The 21,335-nt window shown below is 41.0% G+C and overlaps 1 protein-coding gene across 1 annotated transcript in view; it reads left to right on the top strand.

Annotated features, from left to right (window-relative positions):
• The window catches only part of SYNE2 (spectrin repeat containing nuclear envelope protein 2), a 351,232-nt gene that overhangs the window by 252,533 nt on the left and 77,364 nt on the right, over nt 1-21,335 (top strand). The window contains exons 76-85 of the mRNA XM_066608185.1: nt 2,993-3,160; nt 3,326-3,457; nt 6,546-6,742; nt 7,395-7,527; nt 9,669-9,851; nt 10,717-10,863; nt 11,282-11,458; nt 12,328-12,483; nt 20,121-20,267; nt 20,820-20,987. Of these exons, the coding sequence (XP_066464282.1) occupies nt 2,993-3,160; nt 3,326-3,457; nt 6,546-6,742; nt 7,395-7,527; nt 9,669-9,851; nt 10,717-10,863; nt 11,282-11,458; nt 12,328-12,483; nt 20,121-20,267; nt 20,820-20,987 (1,608 nt within the window). The remainder of the gene's footprint in view (nt 1-2,992; nt 3,161-3,325; nt 3,458-6,545; nt 6,743-7,394; nt 7,528-9,668; nt 9,852-10,716; nt 10,864-11,281; nt 11,459-12,327; nt 12,484-20,120; nt 20,268-20,819; nt 20,988-21,335) is intronic.

The following is a 21,335-nucleotide window of genomic DNA, read 5'->3' as shown; positions in this document are numbered from 1 at the left end:
AATGAAAAGCTAGCTACACAGGAAACGCAGACCGTCATGTCCTCTCATCACACAAGATAGCAACTTATTTGTACCTAAGAATATTTTGTAGGAACATTTGAAAAGTCTGAGTGATGGGAAAAGTATTAGGGTTTAGGCACATCATTGCCATGTCCAAGGGTTGTTTACAGTGGTATGGAGTCCCTATAGCTCTGTATTATGGATTGATAGTCCATGTGCCCACTATGTGTTGATTCCATGAGAATTGCTTCTAGGTGACCTTTCCTTAAGTTTAGCTTCATAGGAAGCCGAATGACCTGAAATTTAGCTGCCAATTCAGTGCTAGTCAACCCATACCTAGACTGGTTTTTCATCTGGCTAAGAGCTCTGCTCCCACCATAGACCCTTCAGGTCATCTATAACTGTTACTTTTAAGTCCCTGGTTAAAACAAAGGAGTGACCAATACTAGAGAAACCTAGAAACAGCAGCCTATGTAATAATAGGATTAAAGTACAATTGCCTTTGAAACATTGATGCTTAATATAGGGTCAAAGGACTCTGGTATTGTTTGCTTCATATGCAGAATTAGACATCAATGCAGTGGTGGATCACCAGGCAAGTGTTGACCTATTACTAAGAAAAAACTGTATGAATACATTTTTGGCAATAATTTTACACACTTCTAGCCCATATGCCAATAACTCGGACAGAATAAGGCGATGTGAGGTTGTCCTTAAATCCATTTAAATCATGCTTCGGTAACAAGAGAAATACACAATCCTCTTTGAGATTTTTAAGGTTTTGTTGTTATTTTTTGCTTTGCATCTCGGCATTAAAGTCTGAAATCACAAACCTTCATATCTTACCACTGCTCCCCCCCTTCCCCCCCCCCATCCCAGGATATACATTAGGCCTACTTTGGCACTTGTTTTTGCCATTTGATTATTGGCATGCAAGACAACTAAGAAATTTAGAATATGTTTGTAGTAATAATACCCAGTACATAAACGAAGAGGGGTTGTACCAGAATATCAAGTTCTCCCCTGTCCACAGGATAGGGTATAACTTTCTGATCCATGGGGGTCTCACCACGATGACATCCCCACTGATCAGCAAGTATCCCCTATCCTGTGAATGGGGGACAACATGATATGCTAGAACAACCCCTTTTAAGGGTGTTGTCTGAATGCTATATAATATTTTAAACATGGATCCAAATGTGTGAAAACGATAAAGCAGCGGTACTTACCCATCCTCTTCCCCGGCAATCAAGTACTACAGCTTCACTGTCCTCCTAGTCTTTGTTTTGGAACGGAAATCACTTGGCCGCTGCAGCCAATCAGAGACCACAGTGGTCATGTGCCGTTTTCCTAGCAAGATGGCTTCCAGAATCTGAGCTGTGATGCCAGGGGAACAGCACCTGACCACTGTGGTCATTGATTGGCTGCAGCAGTCAGGTGGTTTCTATTTCAAAGCAAAGACCGAAAGGGGCTGCAGTACTGGATCACAGAGGCAGAGGAGGGATAAGTACCACTGCCTTTAATTGTTTTTACACATGTGGATCTAGGTTTAATCAATTCTAGATCATCTTGACAACCCCTTTTAAGAAAGTAGCTAAACTTTAAAATGGATGAGCTAACATTGTTGTGGCATATTATGGATGGTATGAACTTAAACTATAGGATATATTAGACACATTGGACCGGCTAGATATATAAACTTTGTCTGATGGAGACCTGCCAGACGCCCTGACACAGCTGCATTTCTGACTCTCTAATTCCTGTCCACCTATCCACTTTAAATTAGGATTTTACTAAAAATGAACAAATATAACAATGTAAATCAATTTTGCTTTCATGCTTAATGGCCCTTTTAACGTCATACTGAATGAGACCCTTCTGATGGTGACTAATGAATAATTAGCTAATCGTCTTATGCAGTTTTACCAGTTTACTGTCCTCATTCACGACTCCTGATCTCCTTCCTAATCTCTCAAGGTTCTCAAGTCTCTGTTCCTTGGATTATAGTTATTTTCACTGTGCGGCGTGGGCAGACTTCTAGAGAGCAACAGCTTAGTTGGCTATTTTTACTTTTTTTTCAGTTGATTGTAAAATAAATTACGCTACTGAAGTAACCCAAAATGCTAAAGGAAATACATGTACCCCTGTGTTCCACAGCATCGGATCTGCTTTCTATGTCCTATTTCCTCATCCATACCTCTTAGAGATCTCATCACTGTTCTATTTCTTTAATATTGAAACTTTGCTTTGGGGTGACTGATGATTTGAATTTACTTTGGTTGATTTTTAGCCACAAGCAATAAATTTTAACATGTATGTTAAAGGGGTTTTCCAGGAATTCCTGAAATACACCTTCAGGGTGCGTTCACAAGAACGTATATCGGCTCGGTTTTCACGCCGAGCCAATATACGTTGTCCTCATGTGCAGGGGGAGGAGGCTGGAAGAGCCCAGGAGCAGGAACTGAGCTCCCGCCCCCTCTCTGCCTCCTCTCCACCCCTCTGCACTATTTGCAATGAAGAGAGGCGGGACGGGGGTGGGGCTAATTCCCGAACCTTAGCCCCGCCTCCTCTCATTGCAAATAGTGCAGAGGGGCGGAGAGGAGGCAGAGAGAGGGCAGGAGCTCAGTTCCTGCTTCTGGCTCTTCCATCCTCCCCCCCCCCCCCCCCTGCACACGAGGACAACGTATATCGGCTCGGCGTGAAAACCGAGCCGATATATGTTCGTGTGAACGCACCCTCAATGAAATAATGTGGATTGATACCTGTAACTCAAATAATAACATGTAGGGTTCTGGGGTATTCAAGTAATCCATGGTTAGCATGCAGTCTTTCAGTAGACTACTAGCCATTGTCAAATAATTTTTTGGTAGGATCGTGTAGTTGGGGTTGTCAGATTTTCCTTGTACTTGTACTGTAAGCATTTCTGCTTGCAAGCTCCTTTCCTTAGTGGACTATGTTCAGTAAAGGTACCTTTCTTTTTGTTCTATAACAGAAGTTTTTCAGTTACCTGGAAAGTCAAGTTCAATTGTTGCAAGACTTCTCATCACGGAAATCAAATCCAGATTTTGACAAGAAGCATGTGGAGATTGTGACACAAGAAGCAAATACTTTGAGACAACACTCAGATGATCATTGTATTAATATGATGGTTGTAATGAAGGTAATATTAACAGCCGTAACTTGCTTTATAATATTCACAGCAACATAGAGGCAAAGTCTCTTCTGTTATCTTATCTATGTTTAACACAACAAAGTTTGTAAATAGTTATGGTCAGGAAATCCACCCTATTGGCTTGTCCCTAATGTATGTTCTTCACATCAACAGAATTGGGAAGACTTTGACTCAAGATATGATTATCTCAATAAGAAATATGAAGCTCTGGAAGCCATGATCCCTACATGTAGTTTGGTGGAGGAATCGGTAGAAAGGGTTACAGAACGGCTAAAACAGTTTCAGGTAACTCCTGTCCGTCTCGCAGCTGGTAGACACCGAACTACATCTTAAGATAGTCTTTAGATTAACTATAATGAATAGCAATTGGGAATCATTTCTAAATACTGTTGATACATCCTCAGATCAATAATAAAGATTTCCATTTATTTCCGTTTCATGGATTGTCACTATACACTATAATGCACACCAATTTGAGCTTTTAGATTCTAGCGTCTTGTAAAGAATACAGAAGGTTTACATTCCATAGAAGACAGAAAAAGCTTGCCCTACCCTTGTATAGTACTCTTCTAATCACTGTAGCTGAGACCCTTAGCTCTGTTTATCCTGTACTTCCAGGTTCGTAAGTCTAATATCACATTGTAAAACTGCCAGAACTGTTGCTATTCATAAACAAAGCAGTAGAAGAGCTTAAGCAGGGGAGGGGATATGTAAATCTGTAGAGAAATGTAGATTTACAGGTCAGTCAGGGTCTGGTAAAAGGCTGAAGGCCTTATCCCTAATCACAATGTGATGACAGGAGTAGGAGGTCAGGATTCCTCAAGCGCATGAATAGAATGTTAAATGACTTCAGAGAAAAATGCCACTGTGACTCTTATGTTGTCAAATGATTTTTAGTCCAGAAATGCTCTTTCTAAAGGGGGTGTCAAAATTGCCATCCTTTCTATTTACCCTAGTAAAGCTTATGAATGCCATGGAGGCAGGGGTCTTTTGTCTTTGGACAGAATGCCTATAATGCACTGAAAAACTTCTGAAAAAAAATTCTAAGTGAAGTGAAATGGAAAAATGCCCCTGAAATTCTGCCATCTTTGGAGGGTATTGTTTTTTATGGCGTACATATTGCGATAACAATGATAGTTTGTTTTATTTTGCTATTGTTGCTGCTGTAGTAGTACCTTCCTTTTCCCATTGTTATAACTATCTGAGGGCTTGTATTTCACAGGGCTTCCTACAGTTTCTATGGTATTATTTCAGAGTGCATGTGACTTTTTAATCTTTTTTTTTTTAGATTTTTGTCTTGGAGACTTGGCAACAAATAAAACCATAATTCTGTAGTTCTGTATTTTTTTGACAACGTTCACCGTGCAGGATAAATAATGTATTACCTTGATAGATTAGACTTTTATGGATACTGCACTATTATGGATACAGGGGCTTTAAATCTTTTAATACCCTTTATTTTTTTACAATCGGGAAAAAAAATTCATTTACTTTTACTTTTTTTTTTAAATTTCTCATTTGGGTCATTGACGGATACAATTTTGACCGTCGGTATAGTTACTGCCACCAGGAGGCGGACACTAAGCAAAGGAAAAGTGTTTGATCCTGCAGGAGGGTTATAGCTGGTAGAAGGGGCTGAGGCAATTCCATTTTAGCTTAGTGTCCATAGGAGGCAGACCTCTTTGTCATTGGTCTTCAAGTACTGTTTGGATTCAGGGAATACAGGGAGGCAGGACTCTCCCTGTTAGCACACTGAGGAGGGTGTACAAAATCGAGTTAACCATTCTGTTGTGGGCCCCAAAGTCAGAAGAAAAGGTGTCACATCTAAGCATTAACTTGACCGTAGCCCACCAGCCATAGTGTCCCCCCATTCCTTATTTCCACCAGGGCACTCCCTTCCTCACTAAAGGTAGGTGAGCTCTGGTGGGGGTGGGGGGAATACTGGAATTATAAAGCACACCACTGGTGGATGCCTGGGCTCATAGAGATAGGTGAGTGTTTTTGCTCACGGATCACTATGGTAAGTATCCCCGATCTGGTGCAAGTCCCTGTCTCCCTGTCCATACTGCTTTTATCCCCATTAGCAGGTGAAGGCAGACTGAATAGGGAGCTGGGGGGAAGTGAGTATACAGTGTCCTTGCTGGACGGACCTATTGTTCTTTCCTCTCTCAGGGCCCTACTGGCCGCCTACTTGATACCCTTCGTGGGGATATGCCCATCCTTCTAGTGTAGGCGTGCAACTGTAGTCTCCTGCGCTGCACCACAGGTGTGTTCAAGGACGCTGGCCAGGCCTAGTTGAGTCCCAGGTTTGACGCCTGCTAAGTCCACTCTCGTGAGGTGCCTCTTTTCCACAGCTAGAGTATTGTGTTTTTTTACTAAACTCTGTATCTGACATCATTATATAGTGAATGCAACTGTTAGGCAACCATATGCCTCTGTTAGTGATCAAAGTATCTACGTGATCTGCAGTAGCACCCTCCATAGGGCAAATGATAGTGCTACCACCACGTTTTACATAGCATAACTATACAACAGTAGGAACTCCCAAGTTTCTCATTTTTTTTCTTTTACCCTTTTCCTTGGAAACTGCTCTGGAAGGTCCCACAGTTGAAGCTGTGTCCCCTGATGACCTGGACAAGAATACACGATACTTGTTACTTACGGTAGAATGCATTTCTCGTCTTGTTCATTGGAGAACACAGCACCCACCCAGTAGTCTACTCTTTTATAGCTCTGGTTGTCTCTGATTTGGGTCAGTGCCTGCAGGAGGGTTATGGTTAATAGGAGGAGCTACCAAGCTGTGTCCTTCAATGAATAAGACTAGAAATGAATTTTACAATAAGAAACAAAAATCCATTTTTTTTATGTCCCCTTAGGATCTTGAACTTCTGATCGTTTGATCACTAATACTAATACTACAAGCCAGTCTTAGTAGGCAGAAATACACAGCAAGCCCCAAGCTGCCATGGCAATCGAACAGTACCCCATAATCTCATTGTGAGGAGGGCATTTAAATGTCACAGTCCGAATTGACCGTGACCTCTAAAGGGTAAACAGTCGAGGTCTGTGTGAACTCTGATCAAGGCCGTTGCCAAAGGGTATCGGCTGTCAAAGACAACTTACGTAGGCCCTGTATGGAGCGGGGATCCTCTGCCAATCCCACATTATACAAATCCTGCACACCCAAGACGTACATATACGTCCTGAGGCATGAAGGGGTAATGCTAGTTTTCCCTTGCAGTAATGACAGCTGATCGAGAAGCACAACATGCACAGATCAGTTGATTGCTGTGGCGATGTCATTCTAAGTAGGGGTGTTCCAAACAATAATGTACAATAAAAATGTTAACTATTATTTGTGTTACCTTTCCAGAAAATCCAGAACCATATAGATGAGAATGAATCCAGATTGAGCCAGATCATTGTAGATGGTAAACAGTTACAAAGCGCAGTGGCTTGTCCAGAACTGAGTGGACAGATAAACAAGATGGAAAAGGACTGGTCACAATTAACTGAAAAAGTCAACCATGAACTTCACAGATTGGAGTCCCTCGTTAGCCATTTGATAAGGTTGGAATTTTTAAGTAACTTTTTACCTTATGTCGACTTTCAGTTAAACTCGAAAACAAAATCAGCTTTTATTTCCATGGAGAAAACAAATTTATTTATTTATTTTTCAGGACTATTTCTTGGAAATGTTTTTATAATTTAAGAAAATGAAATCTTTACTCTTAGGATTTGCTAATATAGAAAAGCCATTTAAGGAGACATAAAGCACCATTAGAATGTTTTTTGCTTTCACATATATAAACCAATTATTATATTCTCCATTTAAGTTAATGGAATTTTCTAAATGTCTCCACTCTTCCTAGAGGCGACCATTTTGTTTCCTCTCAGGTTATACAGAGTTAAATTTCTGTACATAATTCAAAGTACATAACGTTTCTTTGGTTTTAAAAGGATGAATTGAGTGTGGGATTCATGAATACCTGCAATGCACGCAATTGGCAACAAAAAAAAACAAAACAACCGCCAACAAGATGTCTGCATAACGAGCAAAAGCCATTCACAAGGGCGAACTCCCATCCTCTCTTAGATTTCCACAAGATAATTATATTAAAATACTTAGATAGCTCAGAGACTGTACTTAAAGGTTATTTTATGTACTTGTTTATACACAGGGACTACATAAAAGTGCCCTTTTTTTCTATTCCTCCTTCAGGTATAACAAGGATTCATCTGAACTATCAACATGGCTAGAATCTGCCCGGCAGAGGCTGAGTAATAGCAGGATGCAGTCTCTGGATGCTTCTCAGAAGCTGAACACCATCAAAAACAACTTGAACAACTTCTTTGTAAGGCAACCCACAATATATAACTCAAATTCATTCTTAGCGGGAGTTCACTCTATGAACTTTGACAAGATTGGTGGGGGCTCACCTGATGGGATAGTGCTAAGGCAATTTCCATATCTCCCATAGACTTGTATAGAATGAGCCACAAGCATGCTTAGCCATCATTCCATTCACCTCCTCTTTACTGCGTTTATCCATTGGAGAAGGAATGTAGATCCCCCTCACCCCTCCCCCCCCCCACTCTAGGAAATTGCGCAGAGGTTGGGCCCCCAATGTTCCAACATTTATCAACTACCCTGTAGATAAGTGAAAAAAGAAGTTAATAGGGGGAAAAGTCCTTGAATTCCACTAATGATGTTTGTAACCAGTAGCCGCCAATCACATCATCCTACAGGACACTGGGGCAGTGCTATAAATTCTGACTCAAGTACAAAGCACTAGTAATTGGCATAAGCCGCCATTCAGAGGACTATACTGAATAGGAATTAATCTAGGAGACAAAGGCTTGTGAAAAATAATGGTAACTTTGAAAATGCACAGTAACAGAAGTTCATGTGAGGCCAATGCCCGCCCCCCGGTGCTTTTTATGTGGACCCTTCCTGAAAACAGCGCAGCTGTTGACACTTGGGGATTAGAGACACGTCTGGTACCTGAAAATACATGCAATCAGTGTTTTCCATATCACATAATTCAACATAAATGAATTAGTACTCAACATGAGCTTGTCCATAACCAAACATTACTACACTTATCAATGTCTGATAAAATTCTACCCTTAAATCATGTATCCCATATACCCCTTTTGAAGTTTCTTGGGGTGAATCTAAGATGGCTCATGGACATCCATATAATACCAAAAAGACCCCCTACCCACCACCCATTGAAGTGTTTTACAAAGTTTACCACTTGTATCTCTTTTGGTTTAGAAGATATTCTGGGTAGCCCTTCCTTTTGAATCACTGTATTGTATGGAGGCAATATTTATCATCTTTGGTCAGCATTGGAGCTTAGCTTTCCTTTGCTTAGGGCAAACACTCAATACACTACCCTAGCCCTGTATCTGAATACCACATCTAAGACATATTGGCTTCTTGGCGCTCCTTCTTGCATCCAGAACGTGGAGCACATGCCTAGCCGCCTTTACCTTATATCTACTCCTCTATAGGGATGAACCTTGGGTGGGTTGTTTGGTCCTACAGTCTAACACACTGTTACAGTATCACTGGACATATCCATGTGGAATCCACCCTTCTAAATGGATCTTCACAAACTATCTGAACCGAGCAATGCAGTGGTTAACTCTCCAGTGGTTTCGGGGACTTTGCCAGTAAAAGGTTTACACTTTATTCTCACTCAGCACTCAGAACATCCAATACAAATATTACAGCTCCATTGCATGCCAGGGATCAACAAACTGGTATTTCTGTTGGGTCTTTCCTTACATGATTTACTAAATTTTTGTATATCCTTAACCAAACTCTTACATTTGAAATGTTTCCGTGCTAAAAACACTTGACACTACAGAAAACTGGAAAACAGCTCAAAAAATAGCTCAAATAATTCAATTTTCTGCAGAAGATACAGCACTGACTTCCAAGAATGAACCCAACCACCACCACATGTTAATGGAATAATAAACAGTCTAACCATAAGACATTTTTAGAGGCTTGGAAGTCAGAGAAGTGGTTATTAAGTCATGGAAAGAATGAGCAGCAACTAAGTCAATCAGTGTACTGGAAAATTAAATGGTTATAAGTAAAAAAATCTGAAAAAGGTGGATTTATGTATTCCAATACATATAGTGGTCCATTTATCACTGCCTATTAATCCCATGCAGCTGTGCATGATGTTTTCCTAGAAAGGGTTCATCCCTATGGGACTCATAAAGCCCTGTCCTCACTAACAGAATCATATAAGTGGGAAGATCACCGAATCAACATACTCCTCTTCCCCTGCTAAAATCATCAAAATATAAGGTGGTTTGGACATGGGACTCTGAAGCTTTTATGGTGGGTTTTGAGGTTCCAAGAAAAAAAACTAGAATTTTAAACATGAAAATGGATTAAATCGAGTTTGTGTTTCTTTGTGATTGATGGATTGTATTGTGCAAATATTAAGAAGTTTTATTATTACGTTTACAGGAATTTACAAATGATGTGGACCAGAAATCATCTTTGAAGACCTCAGTAGTGAATGCTGGTAACCAGCTTCTCCGGCTGAAGGAATGTGATACTTCAATCCTAAAATTGAACTTGACAAAATTTGAGGAAAGTTGGACAGGTCTTATAGGAGCGTTGCCTGCTACTCAAGACAAGCTGCAACAAGTAAGAAGCTATTCTTATCTTAAAGGGGTTGCCTTGTGACAGCCCATACCTGAAATGCATCCTCAACATATCCCCAAGTTCCTAAAGTGTGGAGCAGCATAAATCATGCCTGTATACCTCTGCTCCCATTCCCTTCATTGGAACCACTGAAGATAGCCAAGTTGGCTACCTTGATGGTCCTATTGAAGTGAATAGAGTGCGTCTTCTGATGCCCCACACTTTGAGAACTTCAGGATACAGCCGGCTGCATTTCAGGTATGGGCTTTCATGAAACAACCCCTTTATGGTTTTCCAGGTAGACTGTTTTTATATATTGTACCGGCAGTTTATTCTTATGTGAATTGCTTTTCAGTTTCCAAAAGTGCTGTCAAAAGTAATTGATCCTACTTTTGCTTATATAGGATTTCATAGAAATTGTGGATGAGTCCCAAATATGTTATGCACATGTAACTATATGTAATCTTTGCTATGGATACATCCTTGCTAGATTTCAGTATTCTTGTTGGTCATTTCAAACCCATGGTATATGACTTGAAATCGGGATCTGTAGATTGCTATTCGTCACCTCCGTGAACTTGGCATTCGAAGACGTCCATAATAGTTTACCATAGTTTGCGGTTTAAAATGGGCATTGGCATGGAAATGTGGGTGAAGATCCTATAGTGTGAAGTGGGGGTTAGTGATTGTCTTCCACATTAGACCACTTCATTAGTGTCAAATGTCTTTTGTGCAACTCCCCCTATTCTTTTCTCATTGATATCAAATCCTATGTTGTATATAAGGTATATCCAGCATTACTGTTCTAGTTCTGATCACAAAGTTAGTGTGTCGCTCTGGCCTTAACTGTTTTAAATGAATTTTGCAGCAACTTCTGGAGAAACTTCCATCACTTGAAGCAATCAGAGAATTAATGGACTGGATGAAAGAAGACAATGAGATAAGGGAACTTCAATCTGTAAACAATATCCCTACCACCACTGCTGAGATTCAATGTCTTCTCCAGAGATGTAAGGTAAGAAAAGGCCCAAAGTAACATAATGAAGCAGGGATGCATAAATGCAAACATTTAGTGTAGTCTTCCTTCTGCTTCTCTTATAGTTTACATTGATTTTACCATATGCTTGAATGTTCAGTAAAGCTGAAGCAGACCTCAGTGCTGCACCTACTAAGGAGGTAGACTATGCATTTGCTACGGAGCCCATGGTGGGAGCGGGCCTACCACTAAATGGGTTCTCATGCTTTCTATCACAGTGTTTGCTTCTCCCAGAGAGAGTTCACTGTATAAATCTATGTGCAGTGAGCTCCCTCTAGTGGTGGCTTTACACAGCCAGCATTTTATCATTTGACCATGATTGTATGATGGATATTTTTATATATTATGGTAGCATCCCTTCAATTTAAAGGCTTTCCGTGTTTGTTCCTTTTGACAGGGTTTGCGAAGAGAAATTGGCCATAAGCAGTGGATTGTCGATTATGTCAACCAGTCATTACTCCAACTTGGTGTGGAGGATGTTGAAAGCAAACGCTATGATCGGATAGAACTTGCAGAACTACTGGGCACCTTGAATCTACAATGGAACCAAATTCATGGAAATATTCGTGCAAAGGTGTGTACATTGCCTACCATAGATTCACCCTTGAGCAGCACTTTATATTTTATATATAGATTTTGTAGACCGAGTTGGCCTTAGGAGTGAACAGTATCACATCACTACTGAAGCGATGCCACTGGCTCTTCTGCCCTGGGTACCTAGAGCCTGCATCCCTGATACTTTACTTTGTGCCCAAAGGAATCAAATGGTATCTGTACAAAATATAGCTACATCCCCTAGTTTATTGATTGAAAAGTGTTATTTGGTTGATTTTATGTCAATCTTATTTGTGAACTATATGTTTATGTTTGACATGTAATAACTGGCTTCACTCCCATTGGACTCAGTAGCAGCAGAGACGTGTTTTATATTTTTAGCTCTGACCATTGGGGTCGGACATCCATATTGCAGTCAGAACTGTAAGTGTATTAGACAGCTTCGCTTTTATTGATTTGAATGGGAAGGAAGCTGGTGATTACCCTTCTGGCTCTGACCACTTGATGCAGACCTCTAGCTGACAGTGGGCCAGAGGATCAACTGATCGGCAGGGGTCTGATGCTTGGGATCCCTGCCAATCCGCTATTAATGAGGTATCCTGAAGTAAAAAGTGATAAAAGCCCTTTAATTATAGAATTGCAGAGTGATAACTAACTTTTGAATCAGTTGCTTAGATTTTCTTCTTGCAAAAGTCTGTCTCTCTTTGGAAAGTCCACGTCTGCAAATTTCTTAATGTACAACTGAGTACTTACACTTTGTTACACCTTTTCTCCATTATATATAGGAATAATATACAATGGATAGGTCCTCTTGACAAGCCGTTCTAAGTTACTTTTAGTGTGTGTATTGAAGGCATGGTGAAGACTGTAGCACTTGTCTCTTTTCAGATTCAAGACTTGGAGCAGGCTCTTGATAGTATATCAGACCAAGAAAGTAGAAGTCAGACAATAAGTAATTGGTTTGATGCCCAACAGCAGAGACTGAAAAAATTGTATAGTCCATCAAGTTTAACAATGGCTGAGAGTGTTTTGGCAGGATGCTTGGTAAGTGCTGACAACAGATCAAAAATATAAAGCGTTTTCCTAACAAAATCTTAAGGGCTTTATAGGACTCTTGTTGAAATCTTCTACAATTCCCCAAGTGTTTTTTTTTCTATTTGCGTTGGTTAAAATGAAACATCCTGTTCATAACTGAGACTTGCTGTTGTCTAAAATATTCCATACATTTTATTTATACACATAAAAGCTTATCTAGATAACGTGTTAGTGATGACCAATGCGCTTTTTTACTGACTTCACTAACTGACTTCAATGTAAACGTACATCTTTTTAAGACAGTGCCCTGTCTGACTACTGACAGCCAGGCTCCTGCTGTAACTGCAAGTAGCAGAGAAACCTCAGATCATGGCAGTTTAACCCTTTACATGCAACACTCAATAGCACTTGCAGCATGTGATTTCAAGGTAGCAATTTTTTTCCAGTCTCCAGTAGACTCTAATAGGCTACTGTAATAAACTTTAGTAGAATACACTGCATAAGTAATGCAGTGTACTAGCCTAGTGATTGAACAATTGCATTTTCAAGTCCTCTTTGACAGCCGAAAAATAACATTAAAAAAGTTCAATCAAGTTTAATTGAAAGAAAAAACATCCGTTTAAGAAAAAATATATCCATTTTTCCCCACTTTTTAAATGGATAAAATACCCCCCTCACCCCATTTTTTTTAAAAAGCAACACATAATAGGTATTACCCCATTTGTACCTACCCAGACAATGAAAATATTTAATTTATTGCGCATGGTGAACACCATAAAAATAATTTCAAACCGTAATGCCAGAATAGCAATTTTTCTTTTCATCGCCTCCCAAAAAATACAATAGAAAGCAATCCAAAAGTCACACGTACCTTAAGCTGGTACTAATAAAAACTACAACTCTTCACAGAAAAAAAGCAAGCTCTCTGATAGCTCCTTTGTTTGATCTTAGAATGTGGCGAAGCAAATTAAATTTCATTGTGATAATAAGTTAAAAAAAAATTTAAAATCTGCATAAACTTGGTATGTCAGTAATCGTACTTATCCAGATAGGTTATCATGTTGTTACCATATACTACCCTTGATATGCCAGCCTGGGTGCCCTAGGTCTCACCCACAACCCTTGTCCCTGCCTGCTTGCCTCCACTCCTGGCTAATAGAGATGAGCGAACGTACTCGGATAAGCACTACTCGTCCGAGTAATGTACCTTATCCGAGTACCTCTCTGCTCGTCCTGAAAGATTCGGGACGCGCTGCGGAGCGGGGAGCTGCAGGGGAGAGCGGGGAGGAACGGAGGGGAGATCTTTCTCTCCTTCTCTCCCGCCCGCTCTGCCCCGCTCCCCGCTGCAACTCACCTGTCAGCAGCGGAGCGCCCCGAATCTTTCAGGACGAGCGGAGAGATACTCGGATAAAGCACATTACTCGGACGAGTAGTGCTTATCCGAGTACGTTCGCTCATCTCTACTGGCTAACCCTAGGTGGGCAATTGGGTGGCGGTCCCTACTCTAACTAGGGACCGAAAAAGGAACGCTGGCGTACCAGGATGGAAAGGGTAGAATACCGACAAAAAAGGCAGATGTAAATAACCAACACGAACAATACTAAGCAGAACTGAGGCAGATGGTAAAACCTGGCGGACAATAGCAAAGTATAGCAAACAAGTTGATGGGAGCAGGAGACCAACAGAGGCTGACTAGCTAACACACTGAGGGAAACCAATAACTGGCAGTGATTGCAAGTCTCTGCCCGACCTTTAAACAAAAGTCTCCGCACAGGGGCGGAGTGAGGGAGACAGCCGATTCCCAACAGAACATAATAAAAGGGAGCTTGTGCACGGCAGCTGTACTCACAGGTATGTGCACACCCGGCGCAACCAGCACCATGCAGGCCAGGCACCCGCGCCCCCGGCCGCCGAACAACAAGTCGGGGGGACGCGCCCCGACCCTGGGACTCTGCACACTGCTGCCCCGGGAGGACCAGCAACCGCCGGATGGTAACACATGTTATCTAAATGATGAATAAGATACCCCCCCCCCCCCCCGCCCCAAACAAAAAAAAAAGATTTAGGAAAAGTTTTACAACACATTATATCTACCCCAGATTGGTGCCATTAAAAAATGCAACTTGTCAAAAAAATACAAGCCCTCATACGGCCATGTCAACTAGTTATTACTCTTGCAATGTAACAATGAAAATCGCTCGGTCCTTAAGGCAAAAGTAGGCTGGTTACTAAGGGGATAAGCATGTACAGTAATCACCTTTGTAATAATGCAGAAGGAACAGAGAAAATCGGGAGAGGCGAACAAGAAAAGCGCTCCTCTAAGGTTGTATTGCCTTAGTCAAGCAGTGAAATATTCAGACCTGCAAACCGGAGTGACGCTCACCTCACTCAGCTGTCCTATCATGTTTGGCACAGTGTAAAAGCTGCCATTGAGCCACAGACTGCAAAGTGACAGTGGCTGCAGGCTCAGGTAGCAAACCGCATCCAACTCTTCCTTAGGATGATGTCTTCAAAGAGTGTCCTAAAAACTCAAAAGTGCCTCACTAGATGGGTGCTGTCTCTTGTTTGTTCCAGAGAAAATTCATAAATTCTCAATTGAAAAGGTGGTAGAAATACAAAATAGTGCAATTAATAAATAATAAAACCACATAAATAATTAAAAATTCAAAATGTGTGATAAATGAACGACTGAAGGTCTTTTATTGCCTTATGAAGGTCCAGTCAAGTGCCAAACTGCACAGAATTTTTAATTGTTCATTTAGTATTATTTATTAAACTATTTGGCATTTCTCACACCTTTTTAATCCAGAGTGGGTGCTTATTAGAGATGAGCGAACGTACTCGGATAAGCACTACTCGTCCGAGTAATGTGATTTATCCGAGTACCTCTCTGCTCGTCCTGAAAGATTCGGGATGCGCTGCGGAGCGGGGAGCTGCAGGGGAGAGCAGGGAAGGAACGGAGGGGAGATCTTTCTCTCCTTCTCTCCCGCCCGCTCTGCCCCGCTCTCCGCTGAAACTCACCTGTCAGCAGCGGAGCGCCCCGAATCTTTCAGGACGAGCGGAGAGATACTCGGATAAAGCACATTACTCGGACGAGTAGTGCTTATCCGAGTACGTTCGCTCATGACTAGTGCTTATCCTTTAGAGCAACCAACAGTGCCGATCTGGAGCAGATTTTTTTTTTTTTAATAAATAAAGGTTATTATGAAATTGATCGAATTGTAGATAGCCTTTGCTTCATCCATGGTAAAATGTAATTTATTTGCAGTAGCCATGTATTGAAATACTCTGACCAGTGTATCTTGTTGGCGTCCCTCTGTCACAAAGCTACATGCCCACCAATGCTACCCCAGCTACATCCTGTACCTATCATTTGTACTATGATCAAATTTATGCGGCCCTAGGCACTTTTAGTCCTCCTGCCCTGTTGCCATAAATTCACACATGGCGTTGTGGTGTACTATGCTAATCACACTTTCTCTCTAATCAGATCTAAAGCTCTTAACTGGGTTAGGGCAGGTGTATATCATGTTTTTAGAATACAGCTAAGGCATATGTCTTCTACTGTTTATTGCAAAAAACATATTCATATAAAACGGAAAGCAATTGGATGCTTCTTGAAGTTGGATCCTGTGCCATTGATTTCTGTTGTAAAATAAAAAAGCAGTATATGCAGTTCTCTGTGTACAGTGTATAGAACACAGTGGACATAACACAGCAGCTGCTCCGCCCGAAGGTCCTTAGAGGACTGAGAATTAGAGATGAGCGAGCATACTCGCTAAGGGCAATTACTCGATCGAGCATTGCCCTTAGCGAGTACCTGCCCACTCGGAAGAAAAGGTTCGGCTGCCGGCGGCGGGCGGGTAGCTGCGGGGGAGAGCGGGGAGGAAGGGGGGGGGAGATCTCTCTCTCCCCCCTGCTCACCGCCGCAACTCACCTGTCACCCGCGCTGGCAGCCGAACCTTTTCTTCCGAGCAGGGAGATACTCGCTAAGGGCAATGCTCGATCGAGTAATTGTCCTTAGCGAGTATGCTCGCTCATCTCTACTGACAATCAGTTATGCACCTTGCAGAGGGGAAAATACAGGAAACAACTCATGTAATGTCCAGAAAGAGTGTTATACCTAATGACCACACATGGCAGTTTGTTCTGAAAAGTATTCTGTAAAATCAGGTATGCCTTAAAGAACATGTGGCAAAAGGCACTACAGGTCTTGTAAAAACCACATCTGTGGTAACCAGATGGCTGACATTACTGTTGAGTGTCAGTCCTTGCACTTATCTCCACTGAAGTGATTGGGACGTCCAGGAGTGCTCCCACTAGACTATGACACCAGGCTCTATCACAATAATGGGCTCCAAGGTCCAGTACATTGGGAACTAGCTTTGGAGTCAGTCACTTGCCACTAGGGTTTTATTGTTGTTTTCACAAATAACCTATTGATGATATGTTGTGTCTGCAATGATAACAACAATGGTTATAATTAAAATAAAAGTGGACATGCACATATTCTGTATAGATGGTGGCAGGGTCCTCAGCATTATTTCATTTGGTGGGCCCAAAGAGCACTTATCTGATGTTGGATATGTAAACTGTGCAATGTCTCATAAACAGAGAAGTGAGTGAAGAAAACAGAAAATCTGGTCTGACAGCAATAGGGGAACAAGTGCGATCAAGGAATGAAGCACAATAGTGTAGTGTTCTTGGAGACCTGAATGTAGACAGTGTAGGATGAGGTGCTGCCGACCTAGTATGCTGGACAACCGGAGGTATTGACAATATGGATTACTAGAGTAAGAGGTGATGGAAAGAAACTGAGGCTCTGGCGCAACCTGTTGGCAAGTAATTCTTTTGACGTTTGTGAAGTCGGTAGTGTAGATAAAAATACACTTTATTAAGAACTAAGTGGTTTTTAATAAAGATATTTTTTATGTACACTACCAACTTCACTCTCATTCGAAATAATTACCTTGCCAACAGGTTGCGCCAGAGCCTCATTTTCTCACAACCACCACCGCTTACTCATAAACAGAGTTGTCAGTTTCAAATCTTAATAAAGATATTTGCAGACTACAGGTTGAACTTGAAGATTATTTTGCTTTGAGTTCAGATCAAACAAAGCCGCAATTGTGCAAAGTGGCCGTGGATGGATATTTTGTTCCTTCACCAAAACACTGGTTGTTTTGGAAATAAATGTCATTGAAATGTTATTGTCTGCACACGATTTTAAAACTTGCAAAAATATTTTTTTGTTTCTGATATCAGAGATACTCAGATGTTGCAACTGAGTAACGAAGTGCAACTAAACTACTCTGTAGAAGTAAACTCATTGTAAAAAATATAGACACATAGGAGTTCTTGGAATCAAATGAAACCTTCTGTGTGTGATGGTAACTTAAGGGATATAAGTAAAGGCCCATTTACATGCAACGATTACCGCTCAAAACTTGTTCAAGCAACGGAAAATGAGCGATAATGGTTATATGTAAACGATGCCATCATGTGTTTTCGTCTGAATGGAGAGAGAGAGAGAGAGAGAGAGAGAGAGAGAGAGAGAGTGTCTCTTAACAGACCGCATGCTGTGTTCTCCACAGGAGATGGCAGATAATATTGCTAATTGCCGGCAGCCCTGACGAGAACAATGCAGCTGTGTGCACAGCTGGCATGGGATTAGTCACAGGCTGGGCTCTGCAAACAGCTCCTGGAGGTTCATTTACATGCAAATGAAGATGATAAAGCGTTAATGGACATTAGTGTCCATTAACACTTTATGCAAAAAAAATCGCTAAAATTTTCAATCTCTCAATTGTTTAAAAGATTATTTTTGCATGTAAATGAGCCTTAAGTGATTACAATATCAGAGCAAAAGGATCATTTATTGGTGAAAACTGAACAGTGATATGTTCAAAAATCATGCAGCCACTGTAATCACCCCACAAAAATAATGCCACACAGCACCCCGAAAACAGTAGTGCCCCTAAAAATATTAGTGTCAAATAGAAGATGTCCCATATGATGCCACAGATGGTAATGGCACACGACACAGTAACAGTGTCATGTTTTGTACCCACAGAGTAATGGTTATCTTCTCAGTGCCTCTCATAGCAGTAGTGCTACTCTTATTGCTCTACACAGTAATATTGCCCCCTTTGTGCTCCCACACAGTCATAATGCCCCTCTTGCATTCCAAAATAATAATAATGCCTCTTTTTTTTTGCCCCGTAGAAAGTTAATAATGCCATCTTTTGCACTTTACAAACTAATAATGCCATATTTTTGCCCCATAGACAATATTGCCTTTTTTCTCCCTGACCGGAGATTCCAACGCAGATGTGAAACCACCCTAATTTATGCAAAAAAACAAACAAACACATACTTACCACAACCAGTACAGAATTCTCTTTAGGCCTGGTTCAGGTGGAGTGATGCAATAATGTCTTCGCACTGCCTATATCTCGACACTGGCATCCTGTCGATGTTCCTGGCAGACAAAACATACTAGAACAGGGAGCCTAGTACCATAGGTTACAGCAGTATTGGCATCCTCTGGCCACTGATACACTTCGGTGGAGTTTGCCTGGGGCATCGGATGAGCCCCACCATGTAAGTGTGCCCAGGGTTGCCACCCCTTTTCCAACTCATTAGGTACACTTCTAGCTTGTATGATATGTTTAGATTTTGAGAAGCTGTCCTAGAAGCTTTTACTTGGGTGGTTGAAGATGACAAATAACTTTATATTTATGGCCACGTTAAGTAATAAATATTTCCCCAAACTACCTACCAATCTTAATGATCCAATGATTCTTCTGATATATTTCATAGACTGGAATCTCACGGGAGAGGTATAAAATCCTCAGTATTCATACCAGTGGGGCCAATCTTTACAAGTGCCATTCCATTGAATCTCCCAACATGTAAATATTAACCTAAGGCCTCAAGGGCATGGTGATATGATTGTTCCACGTTGTACCATGGCTATATTATGGATCTGTGCTGTACAATTGCATAATATGGCACTAATAGAATTTTATTGGGAATTTGTACTTCCACGCGCCCCCAATCTGATGCACAGCAGTTTTCCTCTTGCATATGATTATAGAAAAAAATGTGTGGCATGCTCCATAGCTCTGTGTATTATGGAGGTAATCTGCCATAGAGGCACAGCTTACTTCTAGGGGAGAATTCTGTGAATCCTGGACACACATGGACTGTTTATTGGCCCATAGAGACTCCATGCTTTGCAGTGTCTGTTGATCTTCAGTCGCAAACTCATAATAGTGGCCAACAAACAATTTTGCACAGAATGTGATCCAATGGTACCAAAGGAGCAACTTCTCTGAGCAGCAATTTGTGATGTAATTTCGAATAATTGATGGAGAGATTCTATTAAGGACATTATACAGAGTGATTCAAAAAGATTAGTGCAGAAGTACATATGTAACATACATTAAAAAATTAAAGGCTTCTATCTTACATGTCTGTTAAATGTGAATTCTGGGATGAATAAATTAGCTTTGCTTTGTACCATTCTCTTTGAATCCCCCTGTATTGGCTGTTTATTTTAGTCATCGAATATAATTTTGAAAGTGGTTTGAAACCTCATTTTATTTATATACAATTGTAAGAATAACCTTATTTAATTATAGGTACTAGAGGAACAGTTGCCAGCTAAATCCAATGGTATTGAGGAATTGGATACAAACAGAGTGGCATCAGGAAACCAAAATGGCTCCAATGAGGGAGTATTGACAACAGAAGTTCTATATAAGAAGCAGGACCAAGTTACTAAACAGGTTAATATTTATCATCTCTAAAAAGTCTAGTCAATTTTTCTTATGGAGCTTTTACACAGGCCAAGAATCTCATGCTTCTTGTTTGCCCAGGTGAACGAGCTGGTGATGTCACTTCTCATTCAGTGTTTCACATTCCTACTTGGTCAGAAACACTATCATTTCTCCTTAGGGAGAGCACCTAGACAGTGAGTAAGGAGACTCAAATGGCCATGCACGCTCCTCTGGGTAATATGCAAATAAGGAGTATTTTCATTCCCGTGTGAAAGCTTGAATGATCAGTGTTTAAACTGCCTGACGAGTGAACGAGCCGGAGCTGATTTTTATGCCGGCTGAAACTGAATGACGAGTGAAAACCTCCTGATTCTCACTTGTCCAATCGTTGGCTGAATTTGAACTAAATAATTATTGTTCAGTTTGGCTTGTTTGAATAATTTTCTGAACGATAGTCGTTCAGTCTAAACGCAGCATTAGATAATGTTAAGCTTGTGCTGTGAATGTACTATAAAACATATGAAAGTGTTTATTTAGAATCTTCTTTGGTGTGACTTGCAGGTTGCAGAGCTCAAGACATCTACTCTCGCAGTGTTAAAGCATTGGAAGGACTATAATAGAAATTATGGACAAATAGAGAGGATGACTATCAAACTGCAATATGTCCTTAGCCAAAGTACAGCTCCCTCCTCAATGAGCTCTCTGAATCAGCGGTTGAAGAGGTTACAGGTGTGTATTTACATGGGCTTGTGAAGTTTGTGCATACTTGATTTAACTCTTTACAATCCAATTTTGGACTCAGGGTTTCCTAGGGGGCTCTCTCTTTCTGCCATTATACAATAGCACCATCTGCTGGCTAGAGCCAGTACTGCGCTATGGGACATGCTGGAGAGGCCCCCAAAAACAGAGCAGCCAGTAATATACAGTAAGAATACCCTGCCAGATGTCTTCCGACATTGAAGCTGTACAGCCTTCAATCAGAATGTCTTCAGACGTCAGACAGTGGATTGGAAAGGGTTAACACTGCTAAAATACAGAGACCAGACGTGAAGTACATAAAAAGCAAAAGCGGAAAAA

This window comes from Eleutherodactylus coqui, chromosome 6 (assembly GCF_035609145.1).
Source record: "Eleutherodactylus coqui strain aEleCoq1 chromosome 6, aEleCoq1.hap1, whole genome shotgun sequence".
NCBI classification, from domain to species: Eukaryota; Metazoa; Chordata; class Amphibia; order Anura; family Eleutherodactylidae; genus Eleutherodactylus; species Eleutherodactylus coqui.
Note: the sequence above shows the minus strand (reverse complement) of the source record. Positions and strands in the feature narration are given on the sequence as shown.